The following is a 25,006-nucleotide window of genomic DNA, read 5'->3' as shown; positions in this document are numbered from 1 at the left end:
GGAGGGGGAAGGCATTGTTTCTGAGAATGTTCTGAGAACAGCCGAAGAATTGGACTGACAGAGCACCCAAGGAGAATCAAGGCTGTCTTGCTTGTATTTTTTAATCTTCTGGTCTTTCTCTTTCTCCCTGACACGGGGGGCTTTGCCTTGTGCCATTTGGATCCCCTCTGTCCAGAAAAGTCCCTGTAATATGATAGGGGATGCAGGTATGTTGCTGGATTGACCTAAGCCAGAAAGTGCAGTAAGCTAGGGGAGGAGAAGGGGGCGCTGGGCTTACTGGGTGCTGCCAGCCTGATAGCCAGACCCACGAAGGCCTTGCTAAGCTCCTCAGGAGCAGGGAAGAAGGAAATAGATGCCCAGTTCTGAGGCCCAGGCCAGGCAGTTGGGATTCAGGCACAGGATGGAAGTCTGTGGTCTGTCTGCAGAGAGACAGTCTCCAGAGAGTCTGTGACTGGCAGGTAGCAGGCAGGCTGGTTGGGTCCTGATGTTCCAAGAGACCTCCAGCCTGGACGGAAGGGAGCGTGCAGCATCTGGCGTAAAGTGTGACTCCCAGGGCTTCACTAGGAGGAGGAGGAGACTGGTGAGTTGGCTGGGGAAGAAACATGTGGGAGTCAGACTTGACCCGGTAGCTGCACTGAGTCGGGGCTAAGTTCTGCTGAGGTGACAGGCAGCGGGTTAAGATGGAAGGTTTGCACTGGGAAGCAGGGCTGTGGGCCCCGTGATGGGATGAGAAGCCAGAAGGGCCTCAGTCCCGTTTGGATTCTTGAATCTGAGAGAAACTGCTTCAGACTTCCGTCAGGCTTGGGTACTAGCAGCAGGACACCTCTGGGCCGGGTGGGGCTTGTTTGTGGAGGCAAAGTGGGGAAATCAGGCATATACAGCGCTCCACGGGAATCCCCTGGTCAGGACAGCAGCAGCTATGGCACTTTCACCTCCACCATCTGATGGGACTCTCCCAACCCCCACACGAAGGGCTGCCTCAGTTCTAAGCCCAGAAGCCTTAAGTGGATCCCCCAAACATCACAAGCTGGAAAGTGGCAAAGCCAAGAGTCTTTCAAACCCCCAGCCCTGGGCTGTTTCCAAATCTAACAAGAGGCTAATTTCATCAGTACACAGAAAGCAGGAGCTGTGGACCACGGGTGGGAGCTCAATAGCTGTTTGTTAATGGACTGAGGGAAAGGCCAAAAGATGGCGGCAGGTGGCAGATTTGGGAGGAGGAGAGCCACAGGGTAGCGCCATTCTGGGGGCGCGGGAAGGCGGGGCCACACCTCAGAAAAGCCAGACTCAGGAGGACACCTCCTCTCTCTCCCCACACAAGGAGCTGGCTGCCAAGGAGGACTTCTGAATAAAACCCCCTCGGCCAAGAAGTACAGTTGAGGTCACTGGCTTGGGTTTCTGGCTGGCATTTCTGAGCATTTTAAGTGACGAGGCACAGGATAGGAAGGGCAGCGCTTGGAAGATGTTTCAGTATTATTCAGTGGCAGAACAATTTGAATTTGTGTGAACCTTCCTGGAAACAGAGACGCCCAGGGAAGGACAGAAAGGAATATTGGAAGCCAGGAGACAAGGGACAGGTGGATGTCTGGGTATACCTTCCTAACCTTTCCCAGCACCGGCCTTCCCCACCTGGCCTGTCCATGCTCCCCATCTGCAGAAATGCATCACGAGGGGCCATTCGGAGCAGAGCTACTGGGGTGCTCTGTGTTCACCATAAGGCAGGGGCAGGAGTGGGAAGGGCAGCGTCCAGGAGTGAGGCATGGGGCTGTCCCTGTACCAGCTCAGGCTGTCTCTGCACAGCAACGACACCAAACCATCAGGGAAATTCTCCCCGACCAGGAAATAAAAGTCAATGATCAGGAAGAGAACCACATGATGGGTCCCCAGAGAGACCTGTATGGGCGAAGGGGAGCATAACCTCTGGATCAGAGAGGCCGTTCAAGAGTCCACGGGGAGGGGGAGGGGCAGCCTGCCCTGTGTCTGGATGGTGAATTCACTGGCAAGCCCCATATGAGCAGTCGCAGCCTAGACCCGGCTCCCCTAGGCCTCCTATAAAGGAAATAAATTAAACGAGGAGAAGGAGGGGGAAAGAGGGTGACTCCCTCTGGATTTTTTTTAATTGTCTTGCTGTGATTGCCTATTTAAGCCCACCTGGCAGAAAGAGGAGTAAAAACACTTCACCCTCCTTAGGGGGCCCTGTGAGAAAGGCAAGCTGAAAGCTGAGCAAGCAAGCAGCAGGGAGGGGAAGCTGGGGGGATTTGGGAGGAAGGGTGATGGTGCAAGGAACTGGTAAGACTTCTCAGGAAAAAGATTTAGGAGAGAGGCTTGGGTCAGGTGAAGGCCATGACCAATGTGGGCAGGGTCCCTACATGTCCGGCCTTCGGGAGGCTGAATGCTCAAGCTAGGAGATAAAATGTCACTACTTGAGAGCATGGAAGGTGACTTTCCTCATCTGTGAAATGGGCTAATAATAGCATCTGCCATCATAAAACTGTTGTTGTGAGGCACCATCAAGATGGCTCATCGGAACTTAGAACAGTTCACCCAGAGAGTTACCACCATCATGACTGTCCATCCCCAGCAAGGCCATATATGTGGCCAATAACCCCTGCGTGTTCATTAACTGATGAAAAAAATCCAAAGGCTCATTTGTTCCACACGACAAAGAACAAAGGATAACAATAAGCTGCCTAAGTTTCAGAGAGACCCATGGCCTCATGAGCAGAGAGATAAGAGCCCAGCTTTGTGTGTAAACAACAGCCAGCCAGCTGCCCACTGAGTGAGATTAAAGTGGGGTACTGTAACACGCCCCTCCCCCATGGCTGAAATTCCCCTCCACTGTTGGCCTGACCACTTCCAGACACATACTAACCCATTATTCTTTAGCAGGATCTGGTTTGCTAGTAAAGAGAAGGGACTTGAAGAAATGAGGCACAGGCCAGGACACCTTGGGTGCTGAGGGGTCTTTATGGGTTCAGCAATGGAGGGGGCTCTTTGGGTGAGGGAGACAAACAGCCATAGGCCAGCGGGAGGCACGTGGGGGAAATGGTCCTAGGACAAGTCTCCCCAGTTTAATTCTCCCTGGAGTCAATCAAAGAGGGCAGGAAGTCGGGAAGGAGTCTTGGAGAAAGGTGGATTCTAGAGCAGGAAATCTCAGAAAAGTCCTGAGGGGAATTTCAGTATTGAATGCCTCCTTTCTCAAAGCCAGGGCTCCATGCAAAGGTGGAGGCCAGTGGTCAGGGCTACTGAGCCTGTGTGCCAATAATAACAGCTCACACTTAAAGTCAAGCAGTGCTGAGTGCTTCAGATGTACATCTCGGGGTGCCTGGGTGGCTCAGTCAGTTAAGCGTGCAACTCTTGATCTCAGCTCAGGTCATGATCTCACGGTTCGTCAGATGGAGCTGCAGGTCAGGCTCTGTGCTGACAGTGTGGAGTCTGCTTGGTATTATCTCTCTCTCTGCCTCTCCTCTGCTTCTCTCTCTCAAAATAAATAAAATGTTTTTAAAAATGTACATCTAACCTTTCAACATGAACCTATTGTTCCATCTCTATTTTCCAGGGTAAGAAACTGAGGCACAGGAGGGTATCTTGTCCAAGACTGCTTAGGTAGAAGGTGGCAAATGGAATGTGAGTGGGGTCTGGTTTCTTAACCACAGTGCTGCCTGTCTCCATGACTCCTGGCCCCTTCTTCGGGGGTGCTGGCTGTGCCTGCCCTGAACTCTCACCCTCACATGCTCCTCCAAGGAGGTCGGTCTTCCTTCTGGGGATTCAGAACAACACATGCAGCCTAACAGCAATGGGAAGATGGGAGGTTTCTGGAATAACACCTGGACAGTCATCAGGAGGCACACACAGGGTCTAAATGTGCTCTCGGCTACTCTGGAGGGAGAAGTCTACCTCAAACAGTGTGAAAAGTTCCATAGCTGAAAAGCCCTACTTTAGAACATATTTAAGAAGGATCCAGCCATAATATTAAACAACAGCCATAATATATCCCAGAATGGAGGCAGTGCCAATCTCTCGCTCTAAATCAACGTTGCAAGTTAAGTCCAGAATGACGACCCACCCCGCAATTTTCTTTCCAGGAAGTACTGACCTAACATAACAAAAGAAACTGTTCCACCTTCTTCTAGATTCTCAGTGCATAAACTGTTCCTCATCATTAAGAAGAGGCTAATTTCAAGAATCAGTAAATGAATAATAACATGAACTAGGAAGATGACCCAGAAGGCCCCCTAAAGCCTGGGGGTCTCCTGGAAGTCTTGTTACCAGTGCACCTTCTGAAGGCTGGAAGAGGCCACGCAGCTCAGACAGGTGCCTGGCTCTTGGGAAATGGCTGGATGCTAGATTTCTTGGAGAAAGAAAAGGAAAGGGAATTACAGGGAAAGGGAGAGAAACTTCACTCACCATAAAGTGAGGGCCTCAGTAAATCTTATTAGTCTATTAGAGTAGAGAGGTATAACAAGATAAGTTCACAGACCAGATCTGCCAATTTCCTAGCCTGGGAGAAGATTTACTCTCTAAATTTCAGTTTACTCAGCTGTAAAATGGGCAATGATACTACAGCTCACCCACATTACACACATCACCACAATTAAGAAATGTTGGCTGCTATTAATAAGTGTTGTTCTTTGAATTTGCCAACTTAAAATGCCTGCTCTAATGGCCGTTACAATGTGATTAGGAGGATTCACGTATTGGTGGCCTCTCTTTGGCAGTGTTCTCTCCACACTGCTGATTTGTCAACTATACACCCTGCCTGAAATCGGGCTGTTTACAGTACCTAGTGAGTTGAATCACCAGTTTCCTGCACAATTTGTCCTTAACTGGTTTTCTTGATTTCTTTCTTTAGGCAGATATTCAAAATGAGGGGACCAAAAGGGAGCACACGTTCAGCATTGGTGCCCAGCATCTTAACACTTTTCCTGTGCTAAGAGCAGGGCAATTCAAGGGTAGCACAAGAGCATGGGGTGAAAATCCCTTAAGTTCTAGAATCTACTTTGAACGTGACATGTCAGAGCGACCAGAAGGCAATTCCGTGTGGTTCTGCTCTCCTGGAAGTCACAACTTCAGTACACAATCAGTCAGAGGGCCCGGAAAAATGCCTGATGAAGAATGCCTGTGTGATGGACTGCTGTCTCTACACTCTAATTCCATTTCTTTTTCCTAAAATGCCATGGGGACTACTGAAAAGCCGTTAGCTTCTCTTTTAAGTGGTTGCTGACATACTTACTTCCCGAGAGTGGCTCCTCACTCACTTCCAGCAGGTCACCCTCCGGCCCATCCAGAGTCTTGCTCACCCCGTGTGGAGAAAATTCTGCTCCGTCCCCCTCTCCTGAGGGCAAGCTGGGTTGCTCAGCGTTGGGCGTCTCCCTTCCTGGGCCCTGGCCTGGCTCCCGGCTGCCGTCCATCACCACGGGAGCACCCGAGTTCTCGTTATTCTCACACCTGCCCGGCTCCTTTTCCGCATCTCTGGCGTCCACTGGGGGGCTGCTGCCTGCCGACCTCGCAGGGCAATGGTACTGAGGTATGACGCCGACAAATTGCAGGCCCTGACTTGCAGCCTCCTGGATCTGTAAGGCAAACAAAATGAAGGGGACTGAGTGAAGGGAACTTTATTCTTTTTTTTTTTTTTTTTAATTTTTTAAATTTATTTTTGGGACAGAGAGAGACAGAGCATGAACGGGGGAGGGGCAGAGAGAGAGAGGGAGACACAGAATCGGAAACAGGCTCCAGGCTCCGAGCCATCAGCCCAGAGCCTGACGCGGGGCTTGAACTCACGGACCGCGAGATCGTGACCTGGCCGAAGTCGGACGCTTAACCGACTGTGCCACCCAGGCACCCCAAGGGAACTTTATTCTATCAAAGGGAGACACGGGCAACATCCAAAACATCTCACCGGAGGATTCTGAGGATGATTCAGTTTGAACACGAAGTCTCTCAAGGTGGCAGGTGTCCCATGTTCCTCTAGGCAGTGGCCTCACCCTAACCCTGGCCCGCCTAGGGACAGACAGCATGGGGCTTGCTCTTTTTAATTATGAAGCATATTGGGGGCGCCTGGGTGGCTCAGTCGGTTAAGCTTCCCACTTCGGCTCAGGTCATGATCTTACAGTTTTGTGGGTTTGAGCCCCACATTGGGCTCTGTGCTGACAGCTCAGAACCTGGAGCCTGCTTTAGATTCTGTGTGTGTGTCTCTCTCTCTGACTCTCCCCTGCTTGTGCTCTCTCTTTCTTTCTCAAAAATAAAACATGAAAAAAATTATGAAGCACGTGGCTAAATAGGGCTGGGGTTACCTCTCTTCGCAATACTGCATTAGTCCCTACTGGTTATTTTTTCTCTAAGAGGCTGAAAGAAGGTTCCAAAGGATGAGTTGAAACAAAGAGTTTGAAAGAGGAAGTTCATTTTGGTAAGAGTTTATTTTTTCGTTATTATTATTATTTTTTTTTCTGGTGAATCGCCTACTTCCTGCCAGTCAGGCTACTGTATAATCCAGTATGTCTATATAGCCATATACTAACTACCAGATGACATTTTATGACCCAAAGAGCTTCCTCTTTTAAACAATTGTTTTGGCAAAGAAGGGCGGAGGTGGGGGAAATCATCACTGCGTGGAGGCTGGTGTGCACATTCCCCACAGCAGGGAAATCTGACGGACAGACACCTGTTCCTTGGTGCTCCGCCTAAGCCAAAGGCACCTGAAAGCCATGCTGGGCCCACAGGTGTTGCTACGGCTGTCTCATGACTCTGCAGGCTACGGGATACAACCATCCAGTCTAGGTAACAGGTAACTTGCTTCTCACTTCTTGAGCCTGCAAGATGGGGGTGGGGGGGGGGTTGGGGAGGCTAATGACCACACAAAGTACTAAGGCACTTTAACTCTACCCTCCCTGACAGATACCCCTGGGCAACTGAATGTAATAGTTGTATGTGAAAGAAAAATTGAAAGTAACAGCCTAATAAAATCAAGCAAGAGCCGACCCAAACTGGAAAATCGGCTTTAAGAGACATCCTGGGCAAGGATGCTCAGGTCATTTTACAGATAAATCAGGAAGTGAAGACCTCAGAGTTGTGTAAGTCTTAGTCACCAGCCTCTGAGTGGATGACCTCAGAAAATCTTGAGGCCTCTGTAGCGATCATCCACTGTCATTTGAGAATTAGTAAGAAACACCAGCATGGAGCTACTCTTTCTAAGGGAGAAGTAAGCCGTGACCACCCTCCTTGGATGAAACGCCCTAACTTTAAGCTGAAGGTCATTTTAGTTCAACAGTGCACACTCTAGAAGGTAATCTACAGCAGTTACAAATATACCATCCAGTCTTTCTATAAAGTCTAGCTTTTTCTAGAAATAATGACAACAACAGTAGGGATTACCATCTACTGTAGACCTACTAAGTCCCAGACACTGTACTAGGCATTTTACATAAATCGTCTGTTTAATCCTTCAAAGACACCACATGGTATCATTATCTCCATTTCAGATGAGGATACTGAGGCCCAGAGACATTACAGTCATAAAGTAAGCAGTGAGTAGCTGAGGTTCAAAGCCAGGTCTGACTCAGACCCAAGTTCATTCTCAATCACTAGACCAAGTGGATGCCTCTCAAGGCATCATCAAGTACATATGTGTTCTCGGACATGTATGTGTCCACACATATGCCCGTGGCTGGCTCAATTCACTCTTCTTTTTTTTTTTTTTTTTTTCATGAAATTTATTGTCAAATTGGTTTCCATACAACACCCAGTGCTCATCCCAAAAGGTGCCCTCCTCAATACCCATCACCCACCCTCCCCTCCCTCCCACCCCCCATCAACCCTCAGTTTGTTCTCAGTTTTTAACAGTCTCTTATGGTTTGGCTCTCTCCCACTCTAACCTCTTTTTTTTTTTTTCCTTCCCCTCCCCCATGGGTTTCTGTTACGTTTCTCAGGATCCACATAAGAGTGAAACCATATGGTATCTGTCTTTCTCTGTATGGCTTATTTCACTTAGCATCACACTCTCCAGTTCCATCCACGTTGCTACAAAAGGCCATATTTCATTTTTTCTCATTGCCACGTAGTATTCCATTGTGTATATGAACCACAATTTCTTTATCCATTCATCAGTTGATGGACATTTAGGCTCTTTCCATCATTTGGCTATTGTTGAGAGTGCTGCTATAAACATTGGGGTACAAGTGCCCCTATGCATCAGTACTCCTGTATCCCTTGGGTAAATTCCTAGCAGTGCTATTGCTGGGTCATAGGGTAGGTCTATTTTTAGTTTTTTGAGGAACCTCCACGCTGTTTTCCAGACCGGCTGCACCAATTTGCATTCCCACCAACAGTGCAAGAGGGTTCCCGTTTCTCCACATCCTCTCCAGCATCTATAGTCTCCTGATTTGTTCATTTTGGCCACTCTGACTGGCGTGAGGTGATATCTGAGTGTGGTTTTGATTTGTATTTCCCTGATAAGGAGCGACGTTGAACATCTTTTCATGTGCCTGTTGGCCATCCGGATGTCTTCTTTAGAGAAGTGTCTATTCATGTTTTCTGCCCATTTCTTCACTGGGTTATTTGTTTTTCGGGTGTGGAGTTTGGTGAGCTCTTTATAGATTTTGGATACTAGCCCTTTGTCCGATATTTCATTTGCAAATATCTTTTCCCATTCCGTTGGTTGCCTTTTAGTTTTGTTGGTTGTTTCCTTTGCTGTGCAGAAGCTTTTTATCTTCATAAGGTCCCAGTAATTCACTTTTGCTTTTAATTCCCTTGCCTTTGGGGATGTGTCGAGTAAGAGATTGCTACGGCTGAGGTCAGAGAGGTCTTTTCCTGCTTTCTCCTCTAAGGTTTTGATGGTTTCCTGTCTCACATTCAGGTCCTTTATCCATTTTGAGTTTATTTTTGTGAATGGTGTGAGAAAGTGATCTAGTTTCAACCTTCTGCATGTTGCTGTCCAGTTCTCCCAGCACCATTTGTTAAAGAGACTGTCTTTTTTCCATTGGATGTTCTTTCCTGCTTTGTCAAAGATGAGTTGGCCATATGTTTGTGGGTCTAGTTCTGGGGTTTCTATTCTATTCCATTGGTCTATGTGTCTGTTTTTGTATCATCAATTCACTCTTCAAAAGTTAAACAAAAAAACTTAAAGTCACTCCATCCCATTCCGAAAATTCATTTTTGACCCATTAATTTGTGATAGCTGCCTGCTTTTAGAAACTGTTTTGGAAAGCTTCTAAAGGAAGACACAGGTACCAAAGTTTTAAGAGAAAAGAGTGAGAGATCATTATTACCAAAGAACCTTAGGTTAAGGGAACCTACTGCATATGAAGGCTTGCTCTGAGCCTCCTGGCAACATAGGGAGAGCCATGGATTTTTATAATCCTTAAATGAAATGAGGAAACATGCCAGGTCAATAAGAGAAGCATAATTTGCTGGTAAGGAACAGAGAAATTTGTCGTATGACTCTTGCAGAGCTATGGAGTCAAATGGGTCTTCCTTAGTTTTACAGAAAACGAAGAGACATTTTTCTTACATCATTTACATATTCTTAACCCTTGATAGAAGGCGAGGACATTGTGCTAAAGCACAGATCTTTGACAGTCCTTCCGTGTGGCACTAACGTGATAGAAGCCAGATAACTGAAGGCAGCTGTGGCCGATGGCAGCCCACTGAGATGTGTCATGCTCGGGGACGGGGCCACTTCAGCACTAACTTCCCCAATTCCCACCGTACTGGAGTCAGGTGGCTTGTTCTCGTCTTAAAAGTTTGTGAAATAATTTCAGAAATCATTTGCCTATGCTTCTTCCCAATGGTTGGGAAAGTGGCTTTTTAAAGTTTTGAATGTGTTATGCACATTCTCAGGGCACTGAATTTATAGTAGAAGTAAACGAAAACCTAATTGCCACAATTTTCATACGTGGGAAAACACCACTAATAACTTCCAGGGGTTGCTCCTACAGGAAGGACAGTGAGCCAGCTCCCCTCAAAGCTGCACACCTCTGTTTCAGCCAGGTGGCGTTCCCTTTCATGAACCGCGAGTCTGAGCCTCTCCATTTGCGACCGTGCTGCAGGAACAGGTGCACTGTTGGCACCGCCTTGCACATGCCCCCCTTGCACACAGCCCCTGCTGCGGGTGTCTCACCACACACAAAACAGCTATGACTGTTGAAGTATTAAAAGCTGGTCCCACCGGGGGCTCAACCACAGGCCAGTCTCGACTTGAGTCATGGGGTTTGGAGGCAGAAAGGCTTGGCTTGGAGCTCCAGATGTACGACTCTGGAACCAGAGTATGTTATATCACTTTCTATGCCTCAGTTTTCTCATCCACAAAAGGAGGGAGATCCTACTTCTCTTGCGGTTGCTATGAAGGTTAGATGTTACATACGGCAGGTGTGCCGAGGGACAGGCACAGAGAAGGCACTCCTGACTACCACTATTGCTCTACCCTCTCTCCTCATTGGTCCCAGGCTTCTGTGACCCTGCTGACTGCTGACAGTCATCCAGAAGAAGGAGGAGAAGACTCTGGACACAGGGTATTATCCCAATCCTCTCTTTCCTTACTGGGACTTGAAATTGTGAGAGGCTTTGCATTAATCAGACATGTCCCTTCCCTCCCAACTAACTGGACAACCATACTCCTTTGCCCTCCTGTACCTCAAACTTATCCTCTATGCCAGGGGTTCTCAAAGTGAGAACAGCATCAGCATCACCAGGGAACCTGTCAGAAATGCAAATTCCAAGGCCTCGCTGACTTCAGAAACTCTGAATCAGAGCCCCTGGGGATAGGGCCCAAAGCCTTCCGGGTGATTCCAATACACCCCAAAGTTTGAGAATCACTATTCTAGAATACACATTTCATGAAGTCTGGAGTTGTGTGCGCTGCTTTGTCCCTGGTGCTAGAATGATGTCTGACATACAGGAGGTGCTCTTTAAGTATCTGTGGAATGAATGAATACATTAAATAATGAGTGAATATGTATGTCTCCTCTCCCAGAATGAGCTCCTTGAAGGTAGAGATGGAGACTGATTAATTTTTCAGCTCCCGAATTCAACTGTATTAAGTCCCAACACTGGCCTAGACCAACATTGCACTTAGGTGCTGGGGATACAAAATGGGGCACCTGGGTGGCTTAGTCAGTTAAGCATCTGACTTCAGGCCAGGTCATAATCTCATGGTTCATGAGTTCAAGCCCTGTGTCGGGTTCTGTGCTGACGGTTCAGAGCCTGGTGTCTGCTTCGGATTCTGTGTCTCCCTCTCTCTCTGCCCCAACAAAAACAAAAACAAAAATAGAAATCCTTACTCTCAAGAAGATTCAGCTAACTACTGTAAACAGCTTTGAAAAACAATTACAGTAATGTGGCACAAAAATGCTTATTTTATAATGTTATATTAAAAAATCAAGATTCTGGGGTACCTGGGTGGCTCAAGTCAGTTGAGCTTCTGACTCTTGATTTTGGCTCAGATCATGATCCTAGGGTTGTGGGATCAAGCCCTGCGTCAGGCTCTGAGCTAAGCCACTGAGCATGGAGCCTGCTTAAGACTCTCTCTCTCTCTCTCTCTCTCTCTCTCTCTCTCTCTCTCTCTCTCTCTCTCTCTTTTCCTCTGTTCCTCTCCTCCACTCACAGGCTCTCTCTCTCAAATAACAAAAATAAAAAATAAAACAAGATTCTAAATTTTATAGACACAGTATCATGACAGCTATGTCATATTTCTGAAGTGTGTAATTTTTCAAAATTTATCTGATGAGTATGCATATTACTCTAAAAATTTTTTTAATGTTTATTTTTGAGAGAGAGAGCATGCGAGAAAGAGAGAGAGAGTGGGGGAGGGGCAGAGAGGGAGACACAAAATCTGAAGCAGGCTCCAGACTCCAGGCTGTTAGCATAGAGCCCAAAGTGGGGCTCAAACTCACGAACCGTGAGATCATGTCGTGAGGTGAAGTCGGAGGCTTAACTGACTGAGCCACCCACGTGCCCCTGCATATTACTTTTATGCAGTAAAGTAAATACTGGAAAAATTTCTCATAGAGCATGTTAAATGTAGGAATGGATATAAAGGTATAGAAATGACAGTGATTATTTCTGCCTTCAGGGGAAGCAGGAAAGTTTCTGACAGGTCAGGGCTATAACAAATGAAATAATGTAATACAGTAGGAAGAGGTGAGGAGTGTGACAGAATCAAGAGTGTGTACCTCTCACTTTACACTTTCAAGTTCAATTTTTTTCTCCAAAATACTATGCTAGACAAACTCTATTTGGGGACCAAATCTGCAGGAGGCTTTGAAGGATGAATAGGAGTTCGCCAGACAGGTGAAATAAAGGGAGAATGGTAATGCAGGTAAAGAGAAAGAAGAATCATCATGGGCAAAAACTTGATAGTATGCAACAGCCTGATGTATTGAAGTGACTTCTATAAATATTTCTGGATCACGACAGGAGAAGCCAGGAATGAGGGTGAAATGGAAATCACAAGGGCCATATGGTGGATGTCACTGAATACCACGCCAACAAAGGCTCTGACTGCACCCTGCAGGCCAGCATATCCCCCACATTTCACACTATAGTAACTCCGAGGGCAGAGAATAGGGGTCTGAGGGCAAAGCACAAGATTTCTTTGAATGCTCATCTTTTAGCTTAAACATTAATGAAAATTTTATATCCTGCACCATAGTACTGTAGAGTACCAGAACGTCTAAAAAGATGGCAAAGGTAAATGCCTCCCTCCCCCCGTCCCCAGCCCTTCCAGAGAAGTTCGCATCTCAGGCATATGAAACATCTTTGTGCATAAATCTTTGCAGCTCTGCTTACTTCCTTCAGGTGGATTCCTGGAAGAGGAATTAATGAGTCAAGGGATATTAACTTTTCAAAGGCTGGGTACAGGCTGCCAAATTGTTTACCAGAAAGGGGGAGTAGTCCTTTTTAACCAGAGGAACCACATTTAGATTTTATAAAGATCAATATTTGGCTAGACCCTGAGGGTCTTGACTCTTCTTAACTCTAGGACAGCACTCTCTTTTCTCTTTTTCTCTCTTAAAGTCATTTGACTGTGTTTGCCAAACAGATCCCTGTTTGTTTCGCATTTACTCATGTATTCATTTGTTCATTCACAGCCTTTCTTGAGCAGATCTCATGAGCATACTAATGGCAGGCCCTAGTTACTGCTCATCGGGGTTCACCCTCAGCCACCTGGTCTCCTCGCGCTACACTCCCTGTGGTAACCTTCTCCACTCACTTGGGTTTAGCCACTAGTTATGTGTTAATTATTCCCAAATTCAGACTCTCCAGCCATGACTTTCCTCTGGAGTTCAAACCTACACGGCCGATGATCATGGCTGCTGGGCCCACCACTGCCCTCATCTCTCCAATTGGAGCCACAGGCATTTTCCTTAGCTCTTGCCTTTCTCTAACCTTGTGTATCTGCTCACCACATCCTGCCAGATTTCTCTCCCAGTGTTTCTGAAATTCCGCTCCCATTCTCCACACATCTAAGATGGACTTACTTCAGGTACTCATCATCTGCTGCTGGACACCACTGTTCCTCCAAGCTACACCAAGTCTTCATGAGCATGGGGTCAAGTCAATATGGAAGATCAAATCACGACCACCCGGGTCACCTTGTTAGAGAATTCCCTGCAAATGAAGTGTGCCTATAAAATTTCTCTAACAACTGTGATTATTAAAACAATAATTGTTAACATTGTACAACTCTTCCACAAAGAACTTTAACGTGCATGATCTTAGGCCCCAAAAGAATACTCTACAGAAAAGGAAACTGGTTCCGAGACAGTTATGTGACTGGTCAAACCACCCAGGGATAATCACTGGCAAAGTCTGGATTCAACTCAGTATCCTAAAACCAACGTGATGCTCCTTTAATGAGACCACTCTTTCTACTTCATGTCATCCAGCCTGTGTCCAAGATACCAGTTTAAACTGAAACACAGCTTCACCCACCTTCTTATTTCTGCTGCATTTAAGAACCCCCCCCCATACTTAAAGGAGTAACCCTTGCTGAGTTAGGCAGCAAAAATTAAGTAACACCATTTTCAACTGGTCCAAGACTTCATTCAGCTGCTCTGTAATGAGTAAGCACAAATTTGATAGTTAACTCTATTTTCCCAATCTAAAATCAGAGATTATGATGTGAAAAAGATCTTTCCTTCCTTTTTAAAGACTTATTTCTATAAAAAATCTCAACTCATTGTAAAAAATTAGAGCTTCTATTTAAAGAATAGCTTTCATGAAAAATAACAACATGACATTGGAATAATCTCAGAAAACTGAGACAGAGAATCTGTTACTCTACTTTCAAAATGAATACCATGCTGCTAAAGATAAGTTCAAGTATATGCAGGTCTTAGCCCTACCATGTGAAAGTAGAGCGTTCCTACGAAAACTTTTATAAGCCTGAATGGCATAAAGTGAAGAAGGAATTATCATTAATTTCTATGGAAAAAATTTTGAGCATTCCCAGATCCAAAAAATAACCTCTCTTAAGCCTTTCTGATACCTTAGGAAACATTTTGCTAACAGATACACAAAATAAATCTAGATAAAGCACAGATGCTCATAGGCATAGTTCAAAGCTATGGAGGCTGGATGCTGAGATGCTGAGCGTCGTTCCCCAGGGAAGGAGCTTGGTGGGGCCACTGTTGCTGCCTGGGGTACATGCTGCCTCTGTAATGGCTTGCTGCAAAACAAACGCTGAATGCTATTTTTGCTTTTTGCCTTTTTTCATAAAAGCAAAAATCCTCATTGGATTTCTTCCACTTGGTGAAAACGGGTACTAAGGTAGGTTTTTGTACAAGGGAAGCTGCATAACATGAACTCTTGAAAAGCAGGGGATACCTGCACTCTATCTAGTATGTGTGTTTGTGTTTTAGAGAACAAGGATCGGTCAGGGTGAAACCAGTTACAGAGAAGCGGAACGTGGATCGGATTTTGTAAAAATGAAAGCTATATGTCACACGGAGAAAGGAGCAGAATGGGCTTCTACTGACAGGTCAGTAGGAACTGGAGTGCCCACAGACCATACCAGATGGCATGGGTGAAGGGTGAGAGACAAAGACCATTCTGTCTGAATCTAGTGAAAGAGTTGCCATGGGTCAAATGGCTAAACTATGATGACCAGTTGCTTAGTCAAACTAGTCTAGACGTTGCTGTAGAGAGATTTTAAACATGTGACTGACATCTATAATTAATTGACTAGAACTAAAGCAGGTTACCCTCCATAATGTGGATGGGCCTCACTCAATCAGTGGAAGGCCTTAAATGCAAAGACTGACTTTTTGTCAGGAATTCTGCCTTTAGACAACAGCATAGAAAATCTGCCTCAGTTTTCAACCTTCAGATTCCAGACTGCAACATCACTCTTACCTGAGCCTCCAGTTGGCAGGACAGCCCTCCAGGTTTCGGACTTGTCAGTTCCCAAGACCCTTAAACTCAATCAATTTCAATCCCAGTATCTCTCTCTACAGACAGATCAATCAATAGACAGATAATCCTATTAGGTCTGTTTCTCCAGAGAATTTGAATTCAGGAGGAAAACAGGGAAAGGGAGTGAGGTGTAGAAGACAGCACAGGGCAGGCTGATAAAGGTCTTTAAATCTAAATCTGACTTGGTGTGAAATGAAGAGATGGCTAAGAGCTCCCAAAAGGCAGTGAGAGAGCATGTGCCCCAAACAGAAACACCACCACGAGGACTTAATCTGGCATTGAATCAAGGTCCCAGGGGAGAGAGTGAGGTATGGCAAGAAGGTTACCAGTGGTCACTGTCATCAGGTAAAGGAAATTTCCCCACCACATTTTGAAATGAGGGAAAGTAAATCCTTAACTGATAGATTTAACTTCTACAAGTTATAGGCAGTTTCTAACTTTATGATGAACTTAATGGAATGGGTATAATTCATTAGCTAATTTATGCTGGAAATCAGAAACTCACTGAATTTTTAAAAATGTAGAGGGGCACGTGGGTGGCTCAGTCGGTTAAGCGTCCAACTTCAGCTCAGGTCATGATCTCTCAGTTAATGAGTTTGAGCCCCATGTTGGGCTCTGAGCTGACAGCTCAGAGGCTGGAGCCTGCTTTCTGTGTCTCCCTCTCTCTCTGACACTCCCCAGCTCGTGCTCTGTCTCTCTCTGTCTCTCAAAAATAAATAAATGTAATAAATAAATAAATAAATAAAGCAAGCCAAGAGTGACTATTTAAATTTAAGTTAATTCAAACAAAATGAAATTAAAAGTTCAGTTCCTCAGGCCACATCTCAAGTGTTTAATAGCCATTCATGGCTAGTGACTATAGTATAAGACAATGAAGATACAGAACATTTCCATCATCACATAAGAAGTATTATTATGAGCATAATAAACCATATAAAATGCTGAATAATAGAGGGGTGCTGGGGTGGTTCAGTTGGTTAAGTGTCTAACTTTGGCTCAGGTCACGATCTCATGGTTCGTGGGTTCAAGCCCTGCATCAGGCTTTGTGCTGACAGCTCAGATCCTGGAGCCTGCTACGGATTCTGTTTCCCTCTCTCTGCCTCTCCCCCGCTCACACTGTCTCAAAAATAAATAAATATTGGGGCGCCTGGGTGGCGCAGTCGGTTAAGCGTCCGATTTCAGCCAGGTCACGATCTCGCGGTCCGTGAGTTCGAGCCCCGCGTCAGGCTCTGGGCTGATGGCTCGGAGCCTGGAGCCTGTTTCCGATTCTGTGTCTCCCTCTCTCTCTGCCCCTCCCCCGTTCATGCTCTGTCTCTGTCTGTCCCAAAAATAAAAAAAAAAAAAAAAAAAAAAAAACATTAAAAAAAAAAAAAAATAAATAAATATTTAAAAAATAAAAAAAAAAAACTGAATAATAGAAACAGTTTTCAACAATGACTTCAGGGGCATGTAACAATAGGGAAAAGACCAAGATCCACACTCACACTCACACTCACACACACACACACACACACACGCCCCAAATTTACCCTAGACCAGACCACTGCCCACTCTGACCCCTCCCCCATAATTCATGGGCCACCGTTCTGCAACAGCTGACATTTTAAAGTCTTTGGGGATTTATGAAACAGAAAGGCAACCTACAGAGGCATGCACTTATGTCAAGACCAGGCACAAAAATGCTGTTCTGAGTTGCACAGTTACACATGAGTCTTTACGGTGAATATTTTATCATACACACACAACCCTTCTCATCTTTTGTCACCTAAACTCTTGTACAGCTTTCTGAAAAGAAAGGTTCAAAAATAGCACGGATTTAAGCTCAAGTCTGAAGATGCCCTGAGTTCAGATGTGTTAACGTTTAGCTTTAGAAATTGAAACCTTTACTAAGCACTGCTGGGAGTTTAGCTCCATTATCCTATAAACCTGCTGGTGTTGTGGTTTTCTCCTTTAATGACCAGGAGGTCTTAGAATGAGCCCTGAACAAGAAGTCTGAGACATACAGCTTCAGACCCAACTCTGCAACTCACTAGTTTAGTTACTGGTCAACCCAGCTTATCTATCTGAACCTCAGTTTCCTCATTTATAAAATGGGGTTAATAATACCCATTCATTCATGCCATAATGCGACACCTTAGTATGTGCTAGGCACTAGGAGCTTGGGAAACAATAGCGAGTCAAACAGGCACTATCCCTACCCTCTTTTTTTTTTTTAATTTTAAAAAAAAATTTAATCCAAATTAGTTAGCATATAGTGCAACGATGATTTCGGGAGTAGATTCCTTAATGCCCCTTGCCCATTTAGCCCATCCCTCCTCCCACACTCCCCCTCCAGTAACCCTCTGTTTGTTCTCCATATTTATGAGTCTCTTATGCTTTGTCCCCCTCCCTCCTTTTATATTATTTTTGTTTCCCTTCCCTTATGTTCATGTGTTTTGTCTATTAAAGTCCTCATATAATGAAGTCATATATGATATTTGTCTTTCTCTGACTGACTCATTTCACTTAGCATAATACCCTCCAGTTCCATCCACGTAGTTGCAAATGGCAAGATTTCTTTTTGATTGCCGAGTAATACTCCATTGTATATATACAACACATCTTCTTTATCCATTCATCCATCGATGGACATTTAGGCTCTTTCCATATTTTGGCTATTGTGGATAGTGCTGCTAGAAACATGGGGGTGCATGTGTCCCTTCCAAACAGCACATCTGTATCCCGTGGGTAAATGCCTAGTAGTGCAATTGCTGGGTCGTAGGGTAGTTCTATTTTTAGTTTTTTGAGGAACCTCCATACTGTTTTCCAGAGTGGCCGCACCAGCTTGCATTCCCATATCTCTGCCCTCTTGAATTTAGTATGTGTCCAACTCAAAGGGTAACTTAGAGACTCTGGAAGAGTTAATGTGTTCAATCCTTCTCAGACTATCTATGCTCAGTTTGAGGGACCACCCCTTGCCCTGGCAGGGCTGGGGTTGGGGGGGAAGAGGTGTCTTTATTCTTCCTCTGCTATTAGGGGTGATTTGGTGGGAGGCTTGGAAAATTCTGAAAGAACCCAGAAAACTACAAACTCCCTAAAACAAAAGGAAGAGGTGGAGCCCAGTGTGCTGGTGGTAGTAGAGAATGGATCCATCCTCTTTGGTGGCTCCCTTCAGGGCAGGCATTTCTGACAAAAGGACTTTTATTGGCCTTCATTATCTGTGTTAATTGACTCCTTTCATTTAGAGGGTGCCTACAAATTCACAATTCATTAAAATTATAGTGCATGGGAGTTAGAAATCAGTAGAACAGAGAGATGTGCTGTTTAATGCCTATTCCTCAAAGATCTTCAATTAGCTATTGGTGCCTCCTGAAAACCAACCCACTAGAAGACTCCAACTTGTCAAAAGTCTAAGTCAAAGATGCAAAAGGGAGGTACACAAGGAAAGGCCTATATACGAGGAATGACTCAGTGGTATCTCAAAGAGCAGCCAAGTGGCCTCAAATAGGGCCAGAGATGGACCTTAGGAAGACCTGGAGTCAGTGTCTTCAGCACAGTCAGGAAACTTTCTCCAAGTTTTCTCCCTACTTGTCTTTATTTGTTAGCATCATTCTTCTTTCTTATTTAGGACAGATTTTCTCCGTGTGGCAGGAAATAGGATCATTGTCAGATTCTGAGTTTTCTGCTTACAGTCTAGCAACTAGAGATGAAATGTCCAAACTTCCTAGTTACACACTGCGGAAGATCCCGGAGAAGGGCTCTGATTGGTCCAGCTTAGGTCAAGTATCCACTTCTGGGCCAATCAGCTCTGGCCAGGGGCAGGGTAGCTCCCATGGAAGTAATACAGCTGGATTGTTGGAACAAAGGTTAGCAACAGGAAGAGGTAAGAAAGTGTCATAGGTCATGTAGAGAAGAGCAAATGCTCATTATGCCTGCACAGAAAATCCATAATTACAAAAGCTTACATTTATTGAGTGATCACTGGTGTGCCACAGACTATTTTAAGGGCCTTACAGGAGTTAACTCATGTAATCCTTATAGTAACAATAATAGTAGATTTTCCTTTTTAGCCCCATGTTACAGATTAGAAAACTGAGGCACAGAGAGGTTGCACAGGTTGCCCTCGGTCACACAGCTAGTAAATGGCAGGTAGCATTCAAATGCAGGCAGTTTGGTTCCAGACTCCTACCTATTATACCGTTCAGCATTATATTGTCTATACTATATCCTATACTCGAATCCACATTTTGAAATACCAGGGCTAGGTCATGAAGAGTGTTGAATCTTTAGAGTCTGGACTTTTTATTCTGTAGGCAACGAGGTACCATCACGGTGTCAGAGCAGCAGTGACATAATCAAGTTTCTCCCAAGGAAAATTAATCTGTCCACAGGATGTAGTATGAATCGAGGCAGGGGTTGGTGGTAACAGAAATGAGCAGACAGGAGGCAAAAAGAGTGGCTGAGGGCCTGGGAGTCACCGCAGAGGTTGTGGGAAAGGTCATTAAGAGCTACTCTTGCCTGGGAAAGGATGTGAGTGAAAGGTGGATGGGAGACCGAAAGTAGAGACAGCAGTCTGTCGACTAAAAGGCCTTGTACCACAGGACTCTGATGTGTTAAACAACTGGCAATCATCCAAACAAGAACACTTTGAAAACAAAAGGTGAAATTATGAATAATAATGCTGTGATAACAGGGATGAGTTGGAACTGTCCAAGGGAAACGAGGCACATGGTCACCTAAACACGACCAGCAGTGAAGACCCAGAAAGCTGCTTTAAAGAAGACTCGAATGACCTCTTTCTCATCCTTCCCTGCCCAACATGTGGTCTGCTTCTTCCATCACACTCCTGGTATTACATCCTTGGCTTCCTCTGCCTGGCCCCTCCCACAATGTCAAATCCATCCCATCAGTGCAGGGTCACAACAAGGAAGGCTTAAGGTCTTCCATCTAGACCACAAGTGGACACTGTGCTGACCTGTAATCCCTCCTTCCACCTCTAGCCAGCGCTCCTGTCCTCCCCCTGGGTGACCACCCCCCCACCACCCCCCCCCACCCCCACCCCCCACCCCCGCACCTTGTTCAGACCTCTCTACTTTCCCTAGCCTTTGTTCTTTTACCATTCAAAGTTCCTTCCCTTTCGGTCTAAGCAGAACCTTCTGTTTGAAATGCTGTTCCACCCACTCTCCCCACGACAGGATTCTCCTTGCTACCAGGATCCCCTCTTCCCATTTATGGCCCTCCCTGAAATCCCAGTCTAAAAATGGTCACCTGGACATATTTCAGCATTATCTCTTTCCTTAATTTTTATCATATCCCTTATTTCTAAATGTTTTCTTACTAACTTAGTGTTTTTCCCAGTTGAATGAGAACTCTGTGAGGGCAGGAATGAGTTCTCTGTGAGAACTCTATTTTGTTCCCTACTATGTCCCCAGCATCTGAAACAGTTTCTGGTACCTCGTAAATCCTCACCAAATGCCATTAAAGGGAAGAATAGGAAAGAGGTGAAATTTACAGCATCTCAGGTTACTTCTAAGTGGAGCGTCTTTGACTCTACAATTTCAGGAACTATCCATCTGGGACTAATATTGTTTTACAAATAACACTCATTTGAGATTTCGAAAATCTGCACATCATTTGTTACTCATCTCATTTTAACAGTGAAAAAAACCTGAAGCCTAGAGAAATTAAGGGGTTACAAGTCCAGGAGTACATCTTAAGAAAGCAACTGTTAAAATAAAATTACTTGCAAACCTTGGGTTTCCAGTCCCATCTCTTAACAAACCAGGTCAATCTTCCCCTCAGGCAAAAGAAAATATATAGTAACAAACAATTTGTTCATATCAGTGCTTCTTATCAAGGTAAAAAATGCCTCATAACTGGGCATTCCTTGGAGCCTTCTTTCTTAAAGGAACTACCTAACACAAGATCGTGCGTTTCTTTAAAAAAACAAAATGAAACAAAACAGCTAGAATTCAGAATCCTGGAGCCGCTGAGGTTGACAATCCCAGTTTTATGCTTCGGTAATGCCAGTGATCCTGGCATTTTAGGCTAGGGGCAAAGAACTTCAAAGGCTTATTAAGACTCCTGAGAATGTTCTGGAAAACCAGTTTTAGAGTCTTCATGGAACTCAAATCTCAGCACCACAGTTAAATGACTGAGGCAAAAGAACATAAGTTTAAAGAACTTTAACCAAGAACAGATGTTTCCTTTCACACCACACTGCTTTAACATCCAGTATTTGTGATTTTTTTTTTCCCCCAACCATTCCCTGATTTACATAGGCCTTCAAAACATTAATGAAAGGCACTTTAACAAAATGTTGAGATGGTGTGGTGGGACAAGTGCTATCCTAGTTTTACCTCTTGGTTAAAAAAAAAAAATCCTTTTCTATTCCCATGACTTCAGACCAACAAAAATATAACACGGTCCTAATGGCATTTGAAACCCCCATGGTAAACAGAGCAGTTAAACTCAGTACTTGGGGATGGTTTTCATTACAATGTGCTAAAGAAATGAATGTTTTATTGTTCCTTTGTAAATACCCTGGAGAACCTTGGGACGGTTCTTCTGGAAGATGGAAATGATTTAAGAGAGTTTCAGATCTCACGAAGACATGTGATCTCTGTGAGTAACAAATAGGATTTATTTTGAAGGGGGAGGAAGGGAGCTTTGCATTTACAACAGTTGAGAATTACACTTCAAGATTATTTTCAATGTCCAATGACCCTTATATTCAATACTCAACTCCACTTCTTGCCTTCCTTTTTATTTTTTATGTATTCCATATTTGCCCTAGCATGGTCTCAAAGTTCTCTCCCAGTAGAATGAAAACAGCATGTCTGAATTCATGTATGTGGCAGATTGTGCGTTCTATGCCACAACAGTATTTCTCATTCCAAACTATCTGCTGGAACCTTGCCCCTCCCCCATCAAGAAGTAGAGTCTATGCCCCTCTACTTGAACCCGTATGGTTTTGACCAACGAGTGAGGTGAAAAGGGTGCTATGTGACTTTTGAGGCCCGGTCGTAAAAATTCCATGAATGTCCACCTTGTTCTCTTGGGATGTCTGGTCTTAGGACCCAGCCATCCTGTTTTGAGGAGTCCAAGTCCAAGAGTCCAAGAGTCTGTGGAGAGGCCTGTAGCCAGCAACAACTGGTCAGCCATGTGAGTGGCTTTCTCGAAAGTGGACCCCCAGCCACTGCCAAGCCGCCCGGTTGACATCGCATGGAACAAAGATTAGCCACCCCTGCCAAATCCGGCCCAAGTTGTAGATTTATGAGCAAAATAAAAGACTTGTTTTATATCTCTATGCTTGGGGGTAGTTCATTACACAGCAATTTACAACCTCTTAAAATACAGCAATCCTCACCAACTCATACCCATGGGAAGACACCAGACCATAGTAATGTCTTAAAGTAAAATCTCCATCCTTCACGAAGGATGCAGTTGGCAGCACTCTCAATACGCAGAAATGTAAACAAGGATAACACGAACACTTCCAAGGAGTGGGCCTCGAGGGATATGCTTTAGTCGAGAGGTAAGAACAGTTTGTAATTAGCTTCTCAGTTTGTGACGATGATGCCTCGGAACTGCTACCACTAGCAGGTACTCTGAGGTAAGCATCGCCCCTGCAGCGTGCCTTACATTATTAATCGGCTGAGCAAACCTACAGACACAAGCTCCGTTCTTGTTTATCACAAGTTACAAATGGGCAGAATGTGAATTAATGATGATGTTTTACCATTCAAGAGCGACACAGACTAATGCCCACATTCCCGGGCACCATCAGAGTCGGAAGGGGTTGTAGAGACCTCTGTGCTTGAGGCGTAGGAAAAAAATCCATCTGTGTTATTCTTAAGGCGCCATAAAGAGAATCCTCCATTGCCCTCTGGGGAGTGTCTCAGAAGGGAGTCAGAGTAGCACTACATCTCTCATTCAAAACGGGAAGTCATTGAAATCAAAGTTTCTACACCAACTGAATGATAAAGAGTTCCAACAAAAACTAACTTTACTTCTACCAGGAATATATTTAAACATTTTCTTTTAAAGTTTCTTCCATGTTTTCAGGTATTTTCTTGTGATTTCTCCTCCTTGTATCCTCCATATCCCAACCTTCTCCTCTGTGAAGAAGCTTTCTTTACAAAAGCTTCTTTGACTGCCTTCTGCTCAATAATATCCTTATCACTCCACCAGTAACATCCTTACTGCCTCCACCAATAACCCTACTTAAAGAAACTGTCTCAGTTGGTTGGGTGTCTGACTCTTGGTTTCTGCTCAGGTCATGATCTCATGGTTTGTGGGTTCCAGCCCTGCATTGGGCTCTGCGCTGACAGCTCAGAGCTTGCTTGGGATTCTTTCTCTCTGCCCCTCCCCTGCTCACACACTCCTTCTCTTTCTCTCTCTCTCTCTCAAAATAAATAAAAACTTTAAACAAAGAAAGAAACTGTGGTATATGTATACAATGAAACATTACTCGACCATTGAAAAGAAGGAAATCCTACCATTTGCAATAACATGGATGGACCTTGAGGGCATTGCGCTGAGTGAAATAAGTCAGATAAAAGAAGACAAATACTGTATGATATAACTTATATGTGAAATCTAAAAAAGTCAAACACACAGCAACAGTAGAATGATGGTTACCAGGGGTTCAGGGGGAGTAAGGGAAATGGGGAGGTGGTGGCCAAAGGGTACAAATGTACAGTTATAAGCTCAACCCATTCTGGAAATGTAATCACACCACGGTGACTACAGTTAACAAAACTGTACATATTGTATAATTGAAATTTGCTGAGAGAAAAGATGTTAATATTCTCATCACAAAAAAGAGTTTCAGATCTCATGAAGTGATGTGTTAAATAATCTTAATGTGGTAACCATTTCACAATATGTAGGTATTTCAAATCATCATGTTGTACACCTGAGATTAACAAAGTATTGTCACTTATATCTCAATAAAACTGGAAAAATAATAATATCCCCACTACCCCCACCAATACACCATCTCTGTCACTCCCACCAATAAGAGGGCTAAACAATAACATCCCTAATACCCCATCAAATTACCTACCCATCATCCCCAGCTACCTTTTCTTTTTTTTTAAGCTTATTTATTTATTTTGAGAGAGCGAGAGAGAGCACACACATGAGGGTCAGCAAGAAGGACAGATAGAGAATCAATCCCAAGCAGCCTCCGTGCCATCAGTGCAGAGCCTGATATGGGGCTGGATCCCACAATCTGGGAGATCATGACCTGAGCTGAAATCAAGAGTGAGACCTCAACCGACCAAGCCACCCAGACCCCCCCACCAACTACTTTTTCAATACCTAAGAATACTACTGTAAGGCTAACAGAATGAAAATACAGATTGGGAAGTAACTAATTAGATGGGAAACTTTGGTTCTATCTATTTTCACTTATTGCGTTGACTAGATGTGTAATAACTGGTTATGAAAGTACTTTGGCCTTTTGTCCAAATATACATATCTTGTGTTACTTTTATAGATTACAGCACCACCCACAGAGTGATAATCTCTCTTGTTCTTTAGTCCTGTAAACACTTAAGTCAGAAGTGATCCAACAAGTGAATCATTTGAAGTTTGGATTTTCCTCATGACATAT

General features: G+C 44.6%; 1 protein-coding gene across 3 annotated transcripts in view; it reads right to left on the bottom strand.

The window, feature by feature from the left end:
* RFTN1 (raftlin, lipid raft linker 1) overlaps positions 1–25,006 on the bottom strand; it is a 209,802-nt gene that overhangs the window by 59,691 nt on the left and 125,105 nt on the right. For all 3 annotated transcript variants that reach the window (XM_058729815.1, XM_058729813.1, XM_058729814.1), the window contains exon 5: positions 5,231–5,570. In XM_058729815.1, coding sequence (XP_058585798.1) covers positions 5,231–5,570 — 340 coding nt within the window. The remainder of the gene's footprint in view (positions 1–5,230; positions 5,571–25,006) is intronic.

The sequence above is a fragment of the Neofelis nebulosa genome, chromosome 5 (assembly GCF_028018385.1).
Source record: "Neofelis nebulosa isolate mNeoNeb1 chromosome 5, mNeoNeb1.pri, whole genome shotgun sequence".
In the NCBI taxonomy this organism is placed as follows: domain Eukaryota; kingdom Metazoa; phylum Chordata; class Mammalia; order Carnivora; family Felidae; genus Neofelis; species Neofelis nebulosa.
The sequence above is the reverse complement of the archived record's forward strand: the minus strand, read 5'-3'. Positions and strand labels throughout refer to the sequence as shown.